A 22,332-nucleotide genomic window follows, 5' to 3' on the forward strand; every position below is an offset into this window, starting at 1 on the left:
ATTTTTTTTTCAAAGTTACACTCTCAATCATATGGTTTTGCACATGCAACCAATGACTCACTTATGTTTTCAAGTCAGTGGTGACAAGCATAGCATCATGCATGGGGTTAGAAGCTCAAAGAAATTGCACTCCTCTTTCTCTTACAACCACAAAAAGGAGAAATTATCTAAAATTGAGGTCGAGAATCAAAGAAATTGTTGGTTAATTTCTATTGGACTGGGCGATGGCAAAGTCTAGCTATTTCATATTAAGCTGGTGAGGTTCTTGCCGACTTTATATCATAAGTCGGCAGTTTATATTAAGTAGGAAATGTCGTTAGATAGCATATAAAGCCGGCAAATTGGCCACTCGTCTCTGTTTTATTTAAAATCGGTTAATTATTTGCCGACTTTATATTAAATTCCAGGTTAAACTGCCAACCCACACAACGCACATCCATTCCCCTGTCTAAGTCTGGAAATGGGCTCAGGCCGGGCTCAGGCCCATCAGGCTACGCTAACTTCAGGTCGAACTACGTACCAGGCACGAGTAGTTTTGGATCGGGGTTGGACTTAAAATTAGGGCCTCAATACCTTTCGAACCGGGACCGCTCGAGCCTGATTACTGGTCTTAAAATTAAAGCCGAGCCTGAGCCCGCTTTGGCCTTAAAATCGAGGCCGGATTCAGGAGTCGATTTGATTACTGGTCTGGCCAGACCAACCGATGCAGGAGTCGATTTGATTCACTGGTTCGGTCGATATGGTGCCGCTGAGTTCGCTGAGCTGTTCTTCCTTCGAAGAGTCCCGAACCCCAATCAAAATCATCGGTCATCCGCTAGGTTTCTCGATTCTCTCGTCTCTCCGCCTCCACTGCATCCCAGGCTCGTCCCTCATCGCCGGTCGCCGGTCGCCGGTCGCCGGTCGCCGGTCGCTGGTCCAAACAAGGCGCAGGCGAGCCTCCTCTCGTCGGCCGACTGCGGTTCGATCGAGGTACAACGATCTCTCTCCCCCCTCTCTCATCTCTTCGTTGTCGTTTGGGCCTATTGCTGTTTTTCTATTGCTCCATCACCGTGATGTCTAATGGCCGAGTGCGGTTCCATCACCGTGATTGGCCCATTCCGGCCAGCCTCCCGCTAAGCCCTTCTCTGTAGCGGCTGAACGCCACCTCCACCGCCTGCCCCGTCGCCGCCACCACCTCCTTGAGCGGCACCGGTGGCAGCATCACCTTCTTCTTGCCGCCGCCGGACTTCCTGGACCGCCGTTGCTCCGCCTTCTTCCAAGCGCCGCTCCGGTATCAAGACACACAATCACACATACATTCCCCTTCCCCTCCCCTCCCCCTCCTCTCCTTCTGTCCCTTTTATTTGTACGTCTCCGGTCTCCGGAGCACCGTCATAGTCCTCTGTTTCTTTCTTTTTATTATCGTGTTCGTTGTCAGCTTCCCCACTGTGAGCCGGACTAGGGTTTCTTGGTCAATGTCGGCCGAGAAGCCTCCCATGGAACTCGGCAAGGGCGCCGTCAATCTCGACAAGGCCGGCTTCCTAGACGTCAGAGCTACTTCTTACGAGGTACGCCTCCCCTCCTTTGAACACCGAGTTATTTTGTCCTCGTTCCCACTTCTCTTTAAATCTGGGGTTCGAATTTCTCACTGAAGTGATTTGATCTTTCTTTTCTTTTCTTTCCTTTTTTTGTGTGGTCCAAGAATTTCTTCTATTTATCCATTCATTCATTTACATTGGGTGATTTATGCTGCTTTGCACATCAAGACCGTGAAAAGAAAAGGTAAGTAAGATTTGATGACTATAAAATTTATCAAGAATTGCAAGAAACTCGTCAGGAAAGGTAGGTAAAAATTTCTTAAAGATCGCAAAATACTCTTCTTGGCACTTCCCGGCCTTTCAAACTCGAGGCTAATTGGTTTAGTCGGGTTGATTTTTTCTCCCCTTCCTGCTACATCTAGGTCCTCTTTGTACTTTAGGGTTTCTCAGTTTTAAAAAAGTCAGAGATTCTTTATTCTCAATTTACCCACCTGGTCACCTATTGGTCTTTTGCCCATCTCATGCCTCGCCTGAGCCTTTGTTATTTGATCAAGTCTGTGGTATTTAAAGTCATTGTCAGTACATTAGCATGAAGTTAAATTCAACAATATAATCCAGTTTTTTCTTTTGGAGCAATAGTAATGAAAAACAGGTGAAATATTTGACTTACATGGCAGGAAATTTGGCTTTATATTGGATAAAATCTGTCGATGAAGGATTGAGATCAGAATTTTAAAATTCTAGTTAATGTGTGTTAGATGCTTAAGCATTAGGAATATTTTGCAAGGGAGTTGTCAGGAAAAAACGAATAAACACAAGAAACTGAGTGTGATGCTATGGTTGTTGGAATTCATGAAAAAAAATTTCAAGGTTTTGGCAGAGTACGCTGGAAGTAGACCAGTGCTGTAATTGATATCTAGGAGCCATTGAATTAGCTTGTAGAAAGTGGATAATTTGTGGACAGAGATTGAAACTTAATCGTACATGTTCAAGCAAATTATGGAGTGTGTCAAACCATTATTTGACATTCAGGCAAAGATTTGGAGCAGCATGTCTTAGAATGTAATCAATCTTGAAGATGGCTGGTTATAAAGATATAGTTGAAAGATCTCTGAGACATGATATCCTCATATCTGTTGATTGCCAAAAGTTCTTCCTCGAGTTTGCTTCATGTGATCACAGACATTACATTGTTACATCATCTTAAGATCTTTCTCCTGTCGCAAAGATAAAGAGGAGGAGGATTAAACCAAACAAATGACAGTACAACTGAGAAATATTTATAAAGCAATCTTGTGGCTCGATGGTGCTGGTATTCAACACACTTGTCAAGCTCATAAATGTATTTATGTAATGTTTGACTGAATAAAGTTGAACGTAGCATTTGAACCAAATGGTTCTAAAATGATGAAACTCTGTCTAGATGGCCTTCATAAGGAGGAGCTATACAGTGAATGTCTTTGCCAGAATGACCATAGAATCCATGCTCTTCTCCCCTGGAAGCAGTCAGTGAGATTTAGTTCCCTACTTTTCTGTCCCTGTTGTGATGCATAGTTGTCTTCTTGCTTCATCTTTCCCTCCTATACCCAACAACAAGAAGATTGGTGGTTGGCCACTGCCAATGTACACTGTTTTGCAAGTCTGGAAGCTTTTTTTTTTTTGTTGAAAACTAGCATTGGATATGGAGAGATGTTGAGCAACATGAAATCAAACGTCCATTTTGAAAGTGTTTTCATCACAGGAAAATGAAATTTCCCATTTTAATGTGTTGATTTTTCTTGGACTCCCACTTAGCCTGCCACCACCAAAGTACACTGTTTTGCAAGTCTAGAAGCAATTTCTTTTTGACACGAGCTTTGCATATGGAGAGATGTCAGGCAACACTGGATCAAGCATCCATCTAGAAAGTGTTTCATTATAAGAGCATGAACTTTTCCATGTTACTTTTGTGTTGATTTTTCTTGGACTTCCAGTCAGCCTACCACATTGTTAGTGACAATCTGCAGTTTTTTATTTTATTTAAAAACTTTATTTCATATATGCTGAAGAAAAAATTTCTTAGTAATTGTAGCATGATACGCTAATGACACATTGTTTCAAATTCTATAGCAGCTAGAGCAACTGAGGAGGCGCCCATATGCGCTAACTGGAGAAGTGGTAAGCAACTCTCATCTCTTTTGATCCTTTTCTTTTCTTATTGGCGGGGAGATGAAATCACTTAAGCGAGATTTTGGAGTTTCTAATGCATTATATTTATGTTTTGTAGAATTTCATTCAGGAAGAGGATACTCGATTGGAAACCACACGTGCAAGATGTACAGTCATATTCTTTGCTGCTATATTTGATTTACTACGTGCACATTTCGTTGAAAAAAAAAGAAGAAAACAAAATATAGAAGTACCTGAACTTACTTTATGTCGTGAGATGTTTTTGACACTTGAAACTTATCTTGGCTTCTCACAGTAGCAAATGTTCTTAGAAGGCATGAGGAGTTAAAGGAGCGTCTCTCAAGGTAAGCTGTTTGTGGAAAACTACTGATAAACTAACATTGTGCGCTCACTGGAACGGATGGCCAATTCGTTTGGGTGTTTTTTTTTTTTTTTTTTTTTTTTTTTTTGCACCATTCCCTGATTTGTCATTGATTGCATGCTTTTTGCACATTATGGAAAAATCAATTTCTAGATGCTTTTTGTAATTAGCAGCAAAGTTTTTATTACAAAAGCAAGAGACTGTTGAATGAGTATAGACAGTGACCAGATTGGCCTTTTTCCTTACCAGCAACTAGAACTGGCAACGGACAATGAAAAGTTCTTACACTTGTTGATAGAGCTGCTCATATTTTTTGGCTTCATTTGCTATGATTTTGTTACCAAAAATCCTCATTATCTAATTCTCTCATGGCTGGTTTTATGAGTCTTAGCTTGCAAATATATGAAAAATAAAAATGTTGATTTTTTTAATGTTAATAACTAAATATGAACATTTCCATAAAGAGAATGACTAGGCAAGCTAAGAAAGGGAAGTTGAACATATGTACAACCACAAATCACTTATGGTTATATCTCATCATCTCACATTCTCACTTCTCATGAGGAACTGATGCTTTCAGAATCCTTCTCACATCCTCCTTCTCATGAGGATCAGTCATGGTTTGAAATGCCTTACATCGCATGTAAATCTAACTTTTATATCCCTTATGATAAATGATAAACTATTAGTGAAGCTATCTCCCACCCAATCCACCATACACCAAAACCTCATGTTAGTAGTGCTTTTATTAGGGATCAAGGAATTTTTTAATAAACATATTAGAATCTAATAACTGAGAGGAAAAATTTTTGGAAGCCAAGAATATCCTAGTTTTGAATAATGTATTTTACAAGATGGAAACCATAAAGTTCAGTTTGAATAGTATATATCTCAGCTCTCAAATTGTGGTCCCATTTTAAATAATTATGATAGTGATTCTGTTCTTGTATATAAGTAGAAGAGCACTTCCAGGCCACTGTGACAAATGGATCTTCAATTTGAAAGAATTGAATTGGTTCCTGGATTCTTACCTATACTTGTGTGACCATTGAAATGCATTTGATTAAGCTTACACCTCCTGCTTGACCACTCTTTTCCAAACAATCATCATCAAATCGGCCCTATTTTTTTGGTTATTATACATTATCGTTTGTTTTTTCCCCCCTCTAATATCCCTGTTTGTCTTTTTTTTATATGGGTGGAGGGAGGGTTTGTTTATAGTTTAAATGGACATTCTTATCTCCCGAATTTACCTACTACTTTTGACCTTTGTGCTGCATGGTGCATGTGATAAGAATAGAATGAAGATATCCACTATAAAAATGTAGATATTAAATCCAACCACTTGAATGTTCCTCAATCAAAAGCATGAAAAGAGACATCTGATTGGACCAAACTATGTAGTAGTAGTAGACTCACAAGCAGCTAATGGATGGAGCTAAAGGAAAAGGTGGAGGACACGGGGGGGGGGGGGGGGGGGGGGCAGTGGTGGTGGATGGGGATCAACTTTTGTGCTTCTTCTCTCCTATTCTTTTCCTTAATGCAAGAGTGAGAGAGCCAATGGGACAGGGATGTGGGGTGCTATGAGTTGGGCGACTATCATGTGAAGTCCAAGTATGCATGGGTGTGTATCCCTTGGATCGAGCTTTTCTCATGGAGAAAAGTGATGCAAGAGGGGTGTGTGTGAGATTATGGGCGAGTCCATATAAAACTATGGCTGCATGGGCATTAAATAATGGGCTTCAAGATTTTTTTCTTTGGAATTTTGTTAGTTCTGCTAATCTCTTGGCTCCAAACACCCCTAACTGTAATTTATATAACATGCATGTTATTTTTCTATTTATTATTAAATAAAGACGTTATTTCTTAGTAAGGAAGGCTTTGCTTTTCTAGCTGCTGTTCTGTTTCTAAGGCTTCCTCTTCTGCTGCAGGGACTCTGATAAGATGATTTTTGAGCGTTTGCAAAAAGAATTTGAAGCTGCACGAGCTGCTCAAACTGAAGGTACCTTTACATAGTGGTTCCAACAATTTTGTAGAATTGTTTCTTAATGTTTTATATTGGAATAGTGGTCTAAATTATCTTAACTATCAATTTTCATGGTCCATACTACATCTTTATTTATTTATTGGTTTTTATGAACACCCAGTTACGGGTCTTCATGTTGTATGAGTATATATTTTTGCACAATGTTTGCCCTCTGCATGATGGTTTGTGGTATAGGAGAGTCCAGAGGATCAATCATATTGATCAACTGGAGTCGGTTTCAGCCTGTAGTGCACATCTCATTAATATGATGCTGCATTTCAAATGATCTTAGTAGCATTTACAATGGCTGAATGGTTGAACTCCAAGAAATGAAGCAAACACTGCTTGCTTGGCAACTGGGAAACAATGAACTTCATAAATTAAAATGCACTTTCTCATCTACTATGCATTTGGTATTTTTATACCTTTCTGAAGTAAATTTTCCTCATTCTGCAGAGATATCTTTGGATGGTGAGCAATGGAATGAAGGATTACTAGCGACAATCCGTGAGAGGGTACTACTCTTTTTCAATTATTTTCCTACAACTCTTTATAGTTTACCTTATAGATTCATATTATTTTTCTGTTTTTTTTTGTTTTTTCCTGTTAAGATTTACTGCTTGTATGGGAAAGTAAAACCAAGGTGGTTAATAATAATATTATTATTACCATCATTCTCTTCACCGGTAAGGTTGCTCAATTGTAACCTGGGTGTCAAATGTTTGAAATACATAAATACCCTCTCCGTACATAGGGGTAGGGTTGTGTACATCTTGATCCTCCCTAGACCCATAGTGGCTGAACCCTCATGCACTGGGATGCCCTTTAACTTTTTTTTAAAAAAATAATTCCCTTCACTGCTCCAATGGGGATGGTCTACCGGGTTCATAAATTTTTCTCTTACGATAGAAGGCTTACCCAACCCAAACTTAGATTCGGCTTCACCCTAACATTACCCACTTTTCTGATTATTATCATCATCATCATCATTATTAAAGTATTGGATGATATCCATCTCAAATCTCAATTTCCTTCTGCTGGGAACTGATGTATGCGTAATCTCGTAGACAGGTTCACATGGAAGCTGATAGAAAGGCAATGTCAAGCCAAACAAGCATTCCTCCTGATACCCACTTTCATGCAAAAACTACTTACAGAATAAAAAATAAGGTGACTTGTATTTCCAACTATCTCATGATTCTTATTATTGTCAGCTGATTTCTTTTAAATGTGCATTTGCAGTAAACTAAAGCACATCTCCATTTAACATCCATAGCTTAGATTATGAGTTATATGTAAAAACTAGAACCTTAGAAGTTTTTGTTTTGGAAAGATTGATCATTTTTTTTGGTGTGTTCACATGCATACATTTGGTTCTAATAGTGTAACCAGTACTTGGTTCCAAATATATTTTACATCTTGGATTTTACTTCTTTTGTGAGTAGATATAATTTCTTTCAAACACTATAGCCCAATAACTTATTATAATGTTTAGTATGGATATACGCACATGCATAATGAACATATTTTAAGTACATGTACTTATTGTTATACTGCTTGCAATGTTTCAAGTACTTGCTTGTTGTCAGATTACTTATGGGTGCTATTAGAATTTGACATTTCTGCAAAAGAACATGGTCATTAACTTGTGACTAGATGAGGTCTAGTCAACTTCGAGAAAAATCATCATTGTCAATTGTGGATTTGATAGTTTTAGCATTACAAGCTTGTTTGAAGTATTGCTTAAGGTAAATATTGGAATTTGTTTTGGAAAATGGCAAAAAACAAATAGTTACTTTGATATGCTTGAGGGGTTATTTTAAATCCAATAATGGATTTGAACTTAGGGGGAAAACAGATTAGGTAATATCTTTCTAGATTCATTCCCATAGCCTAGTTTATCTGGATGACAACAAGTTTTAGCATCTGATTAATATCTACATTTATAATTATATCCATTAAACAAAAGTGGATACAAATATGTATGCATTGCAAGGTCCGCAATTTTGGTATCAGGTATCATGCCAGTACTTTACTGATTCGGTATAGTATGGGTTGGTACAGTATGCACTTTATAGTGAGATAGGCCTCCAACCATTTTTCTCATTTTTCATCTCAGCACATCTTGGTATGGATCGGTACATCTTGGTACAGGTTCGTACGCACTTTGGTATGTCTCAGTTGGCCTCGGTATGGGCTGGTACAGTGTGGTATAGGGTCTGTATCGATCCAAACTCAAGTTTCGTACTGGTTCTTATCTGGTACGGTATGGTATGCCCTGTATTGGGCTGTACAGGGCGGCACGCCAGTCCATGATGCATGGACATGTATCTAATCTATTTTAGCCTACTTCTTAGTCTCATATATGGCTCTTAAACTCTATTGTGGGTTTAATAAGTGTCAACATCAATGTCTTCAATTTTCCAAGGAATGATATCTTTAACTTGGTGGTTCCATCATTGGACCCATAACAGTGAGACTCTTAATCCAAAGTGTGTTTCTTACTAGAGTCTTTAGGATTAATGGATTTAAGTGCCTATCAACAAACATGATATATAATGTAGTAACATGGTTTGTCATACTTATACATAATGTTCTGTATCGGGTGTATCGTATCATATCAGTACCAAACTGAGACTCGGTTGGGGGCACGAGGGGGGGTTACTGAGTTTTGGTACGCCGAACTAACCCTATACCGGGCGTACCAACATTGTGCCATTATGGTACTAGTATTATGGGGCCCGGTACTGAGACAGCGAACCTTGCATAGTAGTGCTTCCTAGCATGAGACACTAGAATAGTATGTGATGCATGACAATACTTGGATGTTTCCCTGCTATTGTGTGCTGAGCATTGGAATTGCTGACACAACACAACATAACACAACACAACATAGTATGTGTCGTGATAGTGCCAGGTTGGCATACTGGTAGCATGCAGTACTTAAATCCTTGTTAGGACTACTAATTACAGGCCTCTCATCTTGAAAAAAGGTTGAAAAACATGCATGCATTGCTTGAGTTAATGAAGAATAAAGTGGAAATGTGTTCGATCTACAAAGTTAAATAATAAGTTTGAAAAAAAAACAATATTTCATACGTATTAATATTAAAAATTATCTACATTTATCTAAAACAAGTTGAGGTACTGCTCATATTCGATTTATATCTGTTATGATTTGAATAATATGGATATTGTTACTGCTTATTCTATATCTATATCTGTTTAAAACAAATTTGAATACAAATATTAGCTTCTTGCTCACATTTGCTTAGAGCACTGTTATTGCTAATCTCGGGCCTGAATTAGAAAGGCAGAGGGTTGACATTGGGTTGACAGACAGCCATAAAAAGGCATGTCAAACTTGAAATGGATCCAAATTTCATGGGCTCGCTGATCCCATATAGTTTGGATAAGGCTGGATGCTTATGGTTATGGTTTAATATCTGTATTTGCAATTTCGTCCCTTAATGAAAATAATAAGGATTGGATATACTGAAATCCAACCGGTATTTAATCCAATATCTGAACTCATTAAGGATTATGAATCACTAACCTGTATAAAAACCCAAAAAGAATTGGACCTGAACCAAATTTGAAGCCAATTAGTTTATCCAAATCATGGACACTTCTCACCAAATTTGTTCCATTTAACAGCAATCCAAGTTTTTCTTCTGGCCAGGGTTGCCATTGTGTTGGGTTTAGGTTGCCATCTAATTTCATCCATAATACGATGCACTTAAACTAGAGGAAATTCTATAACTAACCTTTTTACAGATTAAGGTATGAAAATACTAAAGGTTGTGATGTAGGACCAGTTGGTCAATTTATTAAGAACCTGTATAAATTTAAATGTTGCATATCTTTGCATGAGTACATGGAATCATAGAAAATAGAAATAATACCATATTCATGTCAAAAAGGAATTTGTTGACATAATTTGTTTTTCCCATGTATGATAGTTTGTTAGTGGACAAGCTCTTGCTCGACTAGGCTGACAATACTCAACTTCAAACTTTATAAGGCAATCAATGGCATGCAGCTGATTAGTCTTACTTATGTTGGATCGTGGTCTATTCACAATGTTAAATTTTAACTTGTGATTGAAATAAATTTGGTTTATATACACGCAAAGTTCACCTTGAGATTCAATATCATTTTTGCATTGCAAAAGTTTTTTTCCTGAAAGAAACTGGACTGCTGGATAAGGTAATAACAAAAACTTTATATCAATCTTTAGTTTATCAGTTCTATCTTTTTATGTGGAAGATCTATTGGTGAAACTTGCTGAGTCTGCAGTTTGCGGTTCTTGTTAGCAGGTAATCTGTTGTCTGGAGGGTGCAAGGATTGGCATACAGTATGAGACATCTTTTGCTGGTAATTGTGTAAAGTTATTTTGTGGCTGGAAAAATAGTTATGACTTACTTTTATATATTCAACCTAATGGCCTTTTGCTTTATCTTTTAGGTAAGCCACGAATTCTTAGATTTCATTAAGTGGAAGTGTTAAGCATATTTTGGGCGTTGCAAGGATCATGAAACTTATGTGGGATTGGGATTATAAAAGAAAAGAAACAAACTCTCCAAAAAATAGAACAGCTAAACCCTCAGACTTTTGCACCAAAATGGTTGTTCCAGTTGTATAATTTTTTATATGATTTGGATCAAGAGCCGAAATTTTTCAAAACTACACAACTACTCATACTTAATTTAATAACTCTACAACTACTCATACTAAATTTTTATATGTTTTGGATCGAGAGCAGAAATTTTTCAAAACTACACAACCACTCATGCTTAATTTAATAAGTCTACAAAAATCTAAAATCTGAAACCCTCGGACCATAAATGGTTGTTCCTGTGTTCCAGTTGTATACATTTTTATACGATTTGGATCAAGAGCAGAATTTTTTCAAAACTGCTCAACTACTCATACTTAATTTAATAACAGTGACTACAATTAAACTGTAATGAGTAAAGCATGTACATTTACTTTAACTCTGTTAAATATATCGCTATGATCTTGCATCTGGCTGAGTCAGCTTAATTTGACAAGGGAAATACATGGTTATGTACATTTTGAAGTTATTTTCAAATCTTTTTAATTTTAGGTCCCACATGATGATCCCGTGATCTATGCTGTTATTTCTTGAATAATGTTCTCTGAGTAATTAGAGAAGTTAATCATATTTAGTTCTGTTTGGCAGGAGAACCTTGTGAGATTTATCATTGCGTTCTTGAAAGCAAATCATTTCTTGAAAAAATGACTGTAATCGAACATACAGTTCCTTTCTTTCTTCCAATTCGTGAAGCAGAAAATGACCTTCTCTCTTCTAGTGCAATTGTGGGTTTTCTAAGCATCTACTGTATCTGAGATTTTTCTTTAAAGTTTTGGATTTTAATCCTACCTACTGACATTGATTATGTGCCTTCAGAAATTTATCGACCATGTTGGAGAACTTTTGCAATCTTATGTGGACAGGAGAGAGCAGGTATCATGCTTGTAACTGTCATCCTCCGCTCTGGCCTGAAGAATGTGATGTTTATGTCTTATATCTTCATCTATTCTTCTTTCTTTTTTATTGGCTGTCATGTCTATATTGATGCTTTACGAGGGTGGCACTATTTTGCTTAGGTTGTTTATCTGCATTGGATATCAGTGAAGAGGTGATTTAGTGAGGCTACATATTGCTTAGCTTCAAGTTTGCAAATTTTATTTGTTGTTGCTTCCAAAATCCTGTATTTGTTGTCTTTATTCGTTCTAGCTCTCAATAGTCAAATATAATAATTCAAATCAGGACCCGGAAGCTGCAGCGGCAAAAAAAATAATTTGTTTACAAACCCATGAACTTGCAGGAAAGAAATTGGATTTTAGCCATAGAGAATGGTTTTAAATGTCGGCGCCTTGCTAGTTGTTGCCCGCTGGGACACAGCATGCCAGGCTATTACGGCAGCCACCTGGCTCACATCGATACATGACACCTCTTGCATCTTTTCTTTTTATTCTTTTATATTTCTGAAAAGATTTTCTATGTTCTTTCTATATATCTTTTCTTTTCAGCATGGGGATGCACAGTACCTGCAGTGCCAGCCATTGGCCGCATGCCTCATGCATTTGACATTTCAATGCTTGCCTTAAAGTATGACAGACAGAAAATATGGTACTGTGAGTCCACAGATGATGTCAGAGTCAGTAAGTCCCGTATTATTTTTCCTATTTATAAGCCGCAGCTTACTTCGGCGTTTTCCATTTTCCTTAGGAAACTATATTCTTTGCTTTTACTTGCAACTATAATTTTTTTTTTTTGGTGTCATTTTTGGTTTCGATTTGAACGTCCTTTTTATGAAAATCCAATCCCATATAAAAATACGACCCATTTTCACACCATCTGTCTATTCATTTCTTTCCTATGTCTCCAATTCTTCCTCGTGTTCTTACCACCCTCTGACGAATTGACAACTTTTTTTGAGCGCAAAATGCCTGACATATAGGGCTTTTCAGGGATCGAACATGAGCAACCTCCTTCCCAGGAGGACTTGCTTTTAATTACCTCACTGGAAGACTTAATCAGAGAAAGAACAGAGAATTGACTTTCAGAAGAAGGAGACTCTCTCTTGCCAAATGAGAGGGATAACCATATCCGAGAGTACATCTCTCTTTCTTGTGCCGAAAGGAGTCCTCAGTTGTTGCCCGCTGGGACATAGCACGCCAGGCTATTACTGCAGCCACCAGGCTCACATCGATACATGACACCTCTTGCATCTTTTCTTTTTATTCTTTTATAATTCAGAAAAGATTTTCTATTTTTTTTCTATATATCTTTTCTTTTCAGCATGGGGAGGCACAGTGCCTGCAGTGCCAGCCATTGGCCACATGCCTCATGCATTTGACATTTCAATGCTTGCCTTAAAGTATGACAGACAGAAAATATGGTGTTATTATGTTGAATATGCATATGAACTGGCCACTACACCTGTAAGTTTATTCCATATAGCTCACTGCTAGGCATTTATTTTGCAAATTTTTGGTTGTAGAAGGTTTTACATGACATAGTTGTTGGTCTTATTGGACATGTGTCAGCAAAGTACTTAACGTTAATCTTTAGGTTCATGTTAAATTCAAAAAATATAGACATTTAGGTGGAGTGAATCTGGAAAGAGGGAGTTTTCTTAGTTTTCCTTAATTAGTTAATTTTTTCGTGTTTATGTGTATAAGCGGGATCTGACGTGATTTATGTTTTCAAGAAAGCCTTAATACCCAGCTGAGTTGCCGGCCTGAATGTAAAACAAAGGCACATAACATGATTTATATCAGCTCTAGCTAGAAGAGGGACAAAATCTCCTTATGATGTTGATTAATTAAGCCTGCTCATGTATCTGTACTGTAATTATGCACTACAATCTTTATTTGAAGGCTTGTGGAATTCCATCCTGATTCTCTTGTTCACTTGTTACTGCAAATTAAGCAGGTAATATATGCTTTTTTATTCCACCTTTTGTTTTTACAATATCTTCACTGGAGATTAGCATCTTAAGAACGATGAATTTCATCACTTGAATTTACATACTAAATTATGTTACACATGAAATGATTACATGCACATTCCTTGTACGTATATCAAAATTATAACATTCGATTTCTTTTGCTAGCTTGCTGGCATGATATGCAATCGTACTGACTCCTTGGGAAGATAATAACAAATAAGGAGGTTGAGGAGATCATGTTATACTAATTGTTTATGATCCTTTTCTTGTTTTCTTATAGCTATGCAAATGCGACTTTTTATTCTGCTCATGGTACCTTTTCTTTTTTTTCTATTTTTTTTTCCAGCTAAATTTGTCTTCAAATTTGGCTGCATGATTTTTTTTTCTTTTCCTGCATATCTGTTGCAAACTTCCTTTCATTCAAGAAATGCTCTTGCACAATTTTACTTGTTTTTGGGTTCATTTAGGTACGCCTTATCAAGGAACTGTATGGAAACCAAATTGGGGAGCTATTCCATAGTCTTGCTTACAATTGGATCGAATTTGTATTGGAAGACTTTGATTGGTAAGTGCCTATTTGTATGGTGTAATCTGAATTCATGTTTACTTTTATGATCCACTTGTACAATTAGCTTTATGAATTTAAGTTTTTAAATATAAATATAGTTGATTTCATGTTGGAGCCTCAACAATCATAATTTAATAGTCGTCAGCACTATAATTCTTATACGGAGTCATTTTGTGGAAAAACTGTTTTGTTGTTTTGTACTGAAGTATTTTGTTCGGATCCTACAGCTAATGTAGCATTTAAGTTCATATTTGTATTTGTTGCCTATCCGATACATGTTCCAAGCGGCCAAGCCCAGGGGCACTCACTTCTCTTATGTATGTTGCTTGTCTTATGACCATAGAAATCTTTGATTGGAAAAGGCAAGGAATAGGAACCCATGCATGTCCCGTGCACAACATATGTGTATGTACACAGAGTGCGCCGGGGGGTTTTGCGGAGGGTCCGCGGGGGGGGGGGGGGGGGGGGGGGGGGGGGGGGGGTGTTGGAGATCTATGTTACTAAATTCCAAGATCTTGAAGATTCTTTTGCATCTTGATGAGATCTTTGAGAAAATATTGCAGATCATATTCCGGAAAATATTTTTTCCCCCTTCCTCAACTAAGTTATTCACCTTTCTTACCTTTCAAAAAAAAATGATCTTGGCCATTAGATGAGATCAAATCTTGATTGTTATTGCACTATTCCATAAAGTAGCTAAAATGTTGCCATGTGTCTGCTTATTACAATTGCAAGACACCTTAATCAAGCTCCAATCATGTCGAATATGGACTCCCATCATCAATCCGAAGTGATGGAATCTATGGAGTCTTCTTCCACCGCCTTGTCTAGACATGGAAGGTCTACGGATCCTGTCATTTTTTATGTATTGTTGATGAGGAATAGCTAGGTAGATGATCACGAAAGGTAGAATGACAACTGTAAATTGTTCAATAAAAAAAAGAAAAAGTCCTGTATCAGTGATGATAATCTGCCACCAAAGGAAAACAAGCCATACAGACAACAAACCAGATCCACAATGTGGCAATTTATTATCTCGCTTGCAAATAGTGAGACCAAATCTCTAGTTGATTTCATAACAGATTATAGGGTGGAACCCAAATCAAATCTTCTTCTACCATGCATTCGAAATGAATCATTCTTCTTCACACAATAAGTCAGAAACGAAGAATTATGGTGGTTGTCAGTGTTGGTACAGATGTTGAATATTGGTATGGGCATAGATGTAAAAGTATTTTCTAACATAAACTGTTTAAGCCAGGGTTTGAAATAGAGTTCTCTCCGTTGGAAGGCAGGTGCTCAACTGGGTTTTATTTTGCATCCTCTAGACTTTAGAGTGCTTGTTTTGATTCTGCTGATAAAATGGAAACCTATCGGCTACAAGGCTACTTTTCCTTCTTTTACAAGAAGTTTATGATATGCTGTCTAATGGCACCTCATTAATATCACTCCATTTTATCTTGTGTAGCAAGGTGACTGTCAGTCTAAGATATGCAGATCTTGTTTCAGTATTGCCAAGTCGAATAAGGGTTCTGGCATGGCCTGTCCATCCCTTAAAAAAAATTCTTGTGGGAGATAGAAAAGGCAGTGGGGCAGCATTAGCTCAATCTATTCCATCTCGTCTTTCATATGCCGAGGATGCATTAAGAACTATGAGCCTGCCAGAAGGTTTGTTGTATTTCAATTCTTTATGTTTTTCAACAAGCATAAGACATTTTTCTTGTCCTCCTAACCTTTGTCCAGTCTTCTCCTTTTCGGCTTTCTCTCTTGTAGCATATGCTGAGATTGTGTTGAACATGCCTCGAGTTCTGCAACAAATGTTCCCGCAGCTGGGAGGTGCATAGGGTCATTCAAGCACATTCCAAAAATGACCACTGAAACAAAGCTTCAAGCTTGCCGATCTTTGCTGAGATATGGTTCTTATTCTTGATGGCCAATATCATTGATATAATTTGAGGCATTGTCAGAGAACATGCATTAGCCCATTGCACTGGAACTTGAATGTGCTGATCATGGAGACTGGAAAGATGTTTTTCCTTGGCTTCATTTTTTGGTCACTGACTCGCACATATACTTGCCAAGAAGTCAAGATATTGCTGATGGCAATATACTTCAAAGTTCTAATAAAATTCTTGTTGATCCAAAATTAATGAACATTTTGGTGATCCCATAACTCATTCTGGTTGTTCCGTGTTGTTGATTTTCTCCTTCAGAGATGCTCCCTTCATTAAGGATATGCATGTAGGTGATAATCTAGTTTCTTGTTTTTGTTGTGTTGTGATAGAGAATGACAGCAGTTTTGCCATCCAGCTTTGATTGTATTTCCATCGCATAGTTCCGATGACTAATATCATCAAGGATTTTAGAAAGTTTGATTATGTGTAATTTTTGAACCTAGCTAATTGAATTTGTTTGCAAGTGTGCAGGAATTTCCTCTATGTTTTCATTGGCACTGAACGTTTGATTGTACATAATCCAAACTAAACTAACTTATGGAATTAGTCTGGGCAAGTATACAGGAGTTTCTTGTATGTTGTCTTCACTTGACATTTTATTTGAAGCAATGTAGGCCCTTGAGAGCTGATTTTTTCCCATGATATCATGTTGAACTCACGACCAAAATATGTTCTTGATGAATGCAGATGTGTGTCCTACATCAAAATGCATGTTGGATGTTCTTTTAATTATTTTATCTTGCTGATTTTTGTAAGTTGGAAATTGGACTGTGGATGGTTGAAGGGTGGAAGCTACAACGAGGGTGCCTCAGTGCATCAGCCTTCGGGGATTGCGGGGTCTCTGAAGGGTCATATGTACGCTACCTTATCCCTAGGTGTAGAGAGGATATTTCTGTATTTTGAGTCTGATATCCAGGTATGATTGATCTTTCACTGCCATCATTTCACCAGGTTTGTCTACACTTTTTTTGTCGTATGGGTGAAATGTTACGTGTAGCATCTCTAGGAGCAACTTTTTCCATATTTGAACTGTAGTTTTACCTTTGAGGATTGCAGATCTGCAACCTTGTTTAAGACTTGTTCGAAAGAACTGTTTAGTGCCTGGGTGGATGGTGGAATCACAAGATTGTGTATAATCTGTCTACAGTGCTTTCTGTCTCCTCAGCTTAGCGGCAAGCACAGAGAATTTCCAGGATTGAGGCGACTTTAGGATTCCCCAATCCCTAGTTGTAAGGGATAAGTAAAGCCAACCGTGAGGTGATGTCTTCCCAACTAAATAGTCCCTAATCTCTGTTATAATCATAATTACATTGCGAAGCTCTGGACTAAATGAAATTCGTCGTGAGAGATTTTTAAAAGAAATGTAATAGGCTTGGCAGGTCACGTCCCGGATTAGTTGAAACTCACCATAGAAGTACGTGAACTAGTCATTCTAAGGGGGGAAACTTGACGACAAAATCAACTATTAACAGCATGTTTGTTTTTTTTTTTTTTTTTAATTCTTGTTTTTCCATACAAATTATGAAATAGAAGAAGATTGATTTAGTGATGGCACTTGCATGGAACCCTGGTGCTCCTTAGCTTTTATATATATATATAATGAAATCATAAAATGGTTGCTTTTCTAAATATTCCAACAAAAAAAAAATTTCTACTACCTTGTTAAAAAAGAATAAGGGATTTCATCAAACATATTATTTATTTAATTGATTTTCTTGTTTATTTTGGAAAACGAGAACACAAAACAAGAGTGATATCAAATGGGCCGAAAATGCAGTCTTAACCTGACAAGCTTTAGTTCAAATTTCACATTCGAAGCTCTTTTTTTTTTTTATATCTTAGTCCGATGGAGGGTTAAATGTAATGATTCATATCTCATATGTATTTTATTATGTAATATAAAATGAAAGTTTAGCTCATGCATTACTCTCCATTCTCTGCGTAGATGCGAGTATTAACGATGCGATGCCAATGATGGTGTCGATGAGGATCAAACTTAGGTTCTCTCTAATGGGGGTGCTTGCTGATGATGTTAAAAAGGCTTTCAAACTCATGGGTGTTTGGGCGGTGCGGGCTTTGTTATACAGGGCCCGCACTCCAGAATAGTGGCAGCGGGCAGCTGTCAGTTGTCTGACACATCGGGTTTAGGGACGGAGTTGCGAGCTGTCTGGGCAGATATTTGACATGCGCGGCAGGTGTTGCAGGCCAGTTCGATCATCCGGAAAGGCGATTCGGCCACGGTCATTGGGTAGATTCGAGGGGGGCCGAGTGGAGAGAGCACGGACCACCCCCCTGATCTGGGACATAGGGATGATGAGGGATGGGGTGGCCTCGCCAACGGGGTGGCTGACTGGATGGTTGCCTACGCGGCCCACCACTCAGGATACACCCTGTGGTAAGGAAAGGGGGAGCTGGCACAAGCACTTCGTGAGTTTGTGTTTTTTGATTTTATTGGATGTATTCGTACATGCATTGTATGAAGAAAAAAAAAAGAAGAAAAAAAAGAACTCATTGATGTTTCTAATAGTTCTTTAAATGCGGAGGTGAGACTGATTGCAGAGCCACAATCAGCAGTCCAGAGTGGTTACTGGGATAGTATTGGTCATCCATGTGCTTCCCAACACTGGCTTTCCTAATCCAAGTAAGTGGCTTCTCATGCTCAGTTAGCGCCAGTAGGGCCCAAGGGGTTGGCAATGGCAATGCCAAGCCTAATATATTAACTAGGTGACCTACGCTTTTATAAAGCAATCCAATGCGTGCTAGGATTCAAGCTGGTCCAAATTCCCATTGCGTCAGTCCAATCTTGTAAGCCTACCTGATCTAAATGCTTACAATCCATTGACACGAAGTCCATGAGAACACACACCACTCTTCTTTAAAAGCACCCTTGACGTGTCTTGAAATGCTCATGTAAGCCAGTGCATTCTATCCAGACCCAAACTTCATTTACCTTTTTTCGATGTAAAGATGAGAACCCATCAAAAAATCCTTAGTTTCTACGTGTTAGTAAGATCCAAACTCCAACACCAAAGCACAAGCTCTAATATTCCATTGCACTCAACACGATCTCACTCACCTGGAAATTTCGTCAATCGAAGCCCATTTCGTTCACTCTGCTCTCGGGTTTCAACGCATTTGAAGAATATCAAGTAATAAACCATAACCCCCCTCCCGCACTCATCTTTACATCTCATCATACCTCCATATGAGCCCACATAGCTTTCACCAAAAAACGAACCACTCTAGACTTTTCTTTAATTGGTGAGCCCAACATGTAAAATTTTTAATAAATGGAGTTAAATAGTGCAAAGACAAAGTTCGAACTCAGAACTTCTGCTCTGATACCATGTTAAAATCACCACTTGTTTCAAAAACTTAAGTTGATAGGATAAGATAGATTTATTTATATATTTTATATTTTCTTACACAATGTTTGAGTCCATCATGCGTGTTGCTGTCACTCAGAAGCTACAGCAGACTTTTGCCACAGCCCCAGGCACACACTAAGGCTCTTCTTTCATGATTGCTTCGTCCGGATCAGACCATGATCCTCGGCAAAAACTAGTCCCTCTATTATTATGACAATGCTTGTGATAAGTTCTTCGGACTCCAGAACCCAACTAGCTTGGTGTTTGACATGGTGGCAGGGTTGTGATGTATCGGCGATGCTCGTGTCGCCGATCGGTCATGATGAGAGGCACAATTCAGGACTCATCGCTCGCAGGGGACGGGTTTGACACGGTGGTCAAAGCTAAGGCAGCGGTGGACAGCAATCCCCCGGTGCACCAACAAGATCTCATGTGCTGATACATTGGCCATGGCTACCATAGATGTTATGTCCTCGGTAATGATCACTCTGCAATGTGAAACAACAGTTTGGTTATTTCTGCCTCCATGATCTACATGTTCCTAATGTTGGATGGAGGTATCTACTTATGGCTTCATTGGCTTTTAGGGAATTTGCATGAGAGATTAATGCAAATTCATATGCCAAAACTCTCTTTTCTTCCATCTGAGAGAAACGTTCTGGGGGAAGCTCTTGGACTACGACAGTACTAACTGCATGGCCAATACTGGCTCTCCAGACTTCATAGCAACTCTTGACCTCCAAATCACAGGAGCAACCTTACACTTATATTAAGACTCGCCCTCAAGGCAAAAGTGTGACATACCAAGCAACCCATCTGAGTTTAATTTTTGGCCTAGTACAGTAAAGCTTGCAATGCAGGCAATTTCAACCTACACTTGTATAGGATGCATGCCTCTTGCAGTATAATAGTGAACTTGCTAAAGACCAGGCATAAATTCAACTAGCTAAGGAGATTTAAATATGCACTACTTGTGCAAAATCTTCTGGTTCAAAGACAAGTTCCACAAATTAACCCTGTAGCCGACTGGAAGTAAAGTAAATTGGACTTGAACATGACCTGATATTTAAGATAATTTTTTTAGTTAGTAACATCCTATGCAGTAAAACCACAACCATGCAGAAAAGCAGTCAATTTCACTGCATACGACATGCTATTCCAACCGAGACAAAACGCCAGCAGAGAATGGCACCAAATTTTATCAAGCTAGGAGACGGGAAAAAGATCTCCCCCTCTTGAAACTTCCACCACGCCATTGTCCTCCAGCCACGTGGTAAGCTTCCAACCTCTAGAAAGATAAGCCTCAGCCTTCTTCTTCTAGCTCTCTCCCTAAAACATGCCACAGTTGAAACAAAAGAAAAAGAAAAAGAAAAAAAAAAATCTGATACAAGGGCTCCCAGCGAGGGAAGAAGAAGCTTTCTCCTCACCAAGCAAGAAGAGCATGGCTTTAGCCTCCCCTCAACACGCCTTCCTCACAGGCAACCCCCTCTCCTCAATTCCCAAGCCCACAAGGAGGTCGCTTCCGCCCCTACTGCTCTCATTCCGGTGTTCCATGGAAAAGGAATCAGGCTCATCTGGGTATGACCAAGAAAAGCTTCCTCCACATACTCCATCCCAATACTTAAAAAACTTTTCATTGCTAGTTTGGTTGGTTTCTGACGATATAAGATTTGTATTATGGATTGAGCAGCAGAAGTGAGATGAAGTTGGCCAAACTGGGTATTGTCACGTTGGCGGCTGGTGTGCTCACTCTTGGGTCTGTCCATGATGCCATGGCCGCCAAGTCCGGTGGCAGAGTCGGAGGTCAGGCGTTCCGGTCAGCAGCACCAAGGTCATCAGGCCCGCGAATTAACAATTCAAGGTAAGGGAAGAACTGGTTTAAATTAGAACCTGAACTTCCAGGAATGTCCAAGTTAGGAGATTTTTGATCAAAGATTTCAATATTAATCTTGAATTTAAATGTTCTCTCTTTATGTCACAGTTTTATGAGAATCCTTGGCCATTTATCATATGGGCGCAGAAATATTTGTTCCCAAGTTCAGTCACCAAATAGGTTACATGTGCTAGGCTCCTAGTAAGACTAGTAATGCATCTTTGGGACTAAGAATGATCAGGGTGCAATCACTGGCAAGGTTCGCCATCTTAGTATCGAACTTTGTACCAGTACTATCCTATTACAGTATCAGTATACGGTACAATACGAGGCGATGAGATATACAGAGTATTGATATACAGAGTGTTTAGTCCCACATCGGTTATTTGTTGTATAGATCTTGAGTACTTATACAAGATCAAGGAACCCAAATAATACCTTTCAGATAGCTTTTTTAGCGAGATCCTAGATTGTTACTTTTTCTAAGTAATCACACAGCATTCCATTTTGGACAGGACTAATGTATTCATCAACCCACCAATGGCGCCGCCTCTTGTTGGTGGGTATGGCTATGGGGTACCATTCTACGGTGGATGGGGCTGGTCTCCTTTCACATTCTTTGCACCAGGCCCCAGCATTGCAGTAGGTATTGGAGGAGGGTTTGAAGTATTTGCTGCGTTCTTAGTGCTTGGAGCGATTGCAGCTGTTATCAGAAGATTCACAGGATGGCGAGATGGCGATGAAGATGACTACTGATGCTATTCCATCAGCCATATTGAAGTCACACCAAAACTACTCCGCTTTTGTATTCATGATTAATATCTTTATTCCCGAAAAATATATGCTAAGAGAGATAAACAGTACATACATCATATTATTATTTGATCTTGTTGCAATTAAAACATGTATCTATCTAACTTCCGAGGTTACTATAAAACTATTAATTTTTGCTGCACAACAAACATCTATGTACCAATATTGGTACTTGTTCTTGATAAACTTGTTCCTGAT

General features: G+C 38.6%; 2 protein-coding genes across 7 annotated transcripts; both read left to right on the forward strand.

Moving 5' to 3' along the window:
• The first annotated feature begins 724 nt into the window (after positions 1–724).
• On the forward strand, positions 725–16,554 carry LOC103696594. 5 transcript variants are annotated; one of them, XM_026800952.2, is made up of 14 exons: positions 725–969; positions 1,418–1,547; positions 3,627–3,674; positions 3,784–3,832; positions 3,982–4,030; positions 5,979–6,049; positions 6,530–6,588; positions 7,145–7,243; positions 10,390–10,450; positions 11,280–11,416; positions 11,508–11,564; positions 14,025–14,122; positions 15,594–15,793; positions 15,899–16,554. In XM_026800952.2, the coding sequence occupies exons 1-14, from the start codon at positions 740–742 to the stop codon at positions 15,967–15,969; spliced, it is 1,359 nt and encodes a 452-aa protein (XP_026656753.2). In that variant the 5' UTR covers positions 725–739; the 3' UTR covers positions 15,970–16,554. The 5 variants fall into 5 exon arrangements, with proteins under 5 accessions (XP_026656753.2, XP_008776492.2, XP_026656754.2 ...); XM_008778270.3 differs by having other exon boundaries at positions 10,393–10,450; XM_026800953.2 differs by having other exon boundaries at positions 3,630–3,674.
• A 4,225-nt stretch (positions 16,555–20,779) lies between these two features.
• LOC103718046 lies at positions 20,780–22,320 on the forward strand. Of its 2 annotated transcripts, none has more exons than XM_039117555.1 (3): positions 20,780–21,026; positions 21,142–21,309; positions 21,837–22,320. In XM_039117555.1, exons 1-3 carry the CDS (start codon positions 20,785–20,787, stop codon positions 22,075–22,077), a joined length of 651 nt encoding a protein of 216 aa, XP_038973483.1. In that variant the 5' UTR covers positions 20,780–20,784; the 3' UTR covers positions 22,078–22,320. The 2 variants fall into 2 exon arrangements, with proteins under 2 accessions (XP_038973483.1, XP_008804912.2); XM_008806690.4 differs by having other exon boundaries at positions 20,781–21,026; positions 21,139–21,309; positions 21,837–22,283.
• The last annotated feature ends 12 nt before the right edge of the window (positions 22,321–22,332 follow it).

Source organism: Phoenix dactylifera, unplaced genomic scaffold (genome assembly GCF_009389715.1).
Source record: "Phoenix dactylifera cultivar Barhee BC4 unplaced genomic scaffold, palm_55x_up_171113_PBpolish2nd_filt_p 000241F, whole genome shotgun sequence".
In the NCBI taxonomy this organism is placed as follows: domain Eukaryota; kingdom Viridiplantae; phylum Streptophyta; class Magnoliopsida; order Arecales; family Arecaceae; genus Phoenix; species Phoenix dactylifera.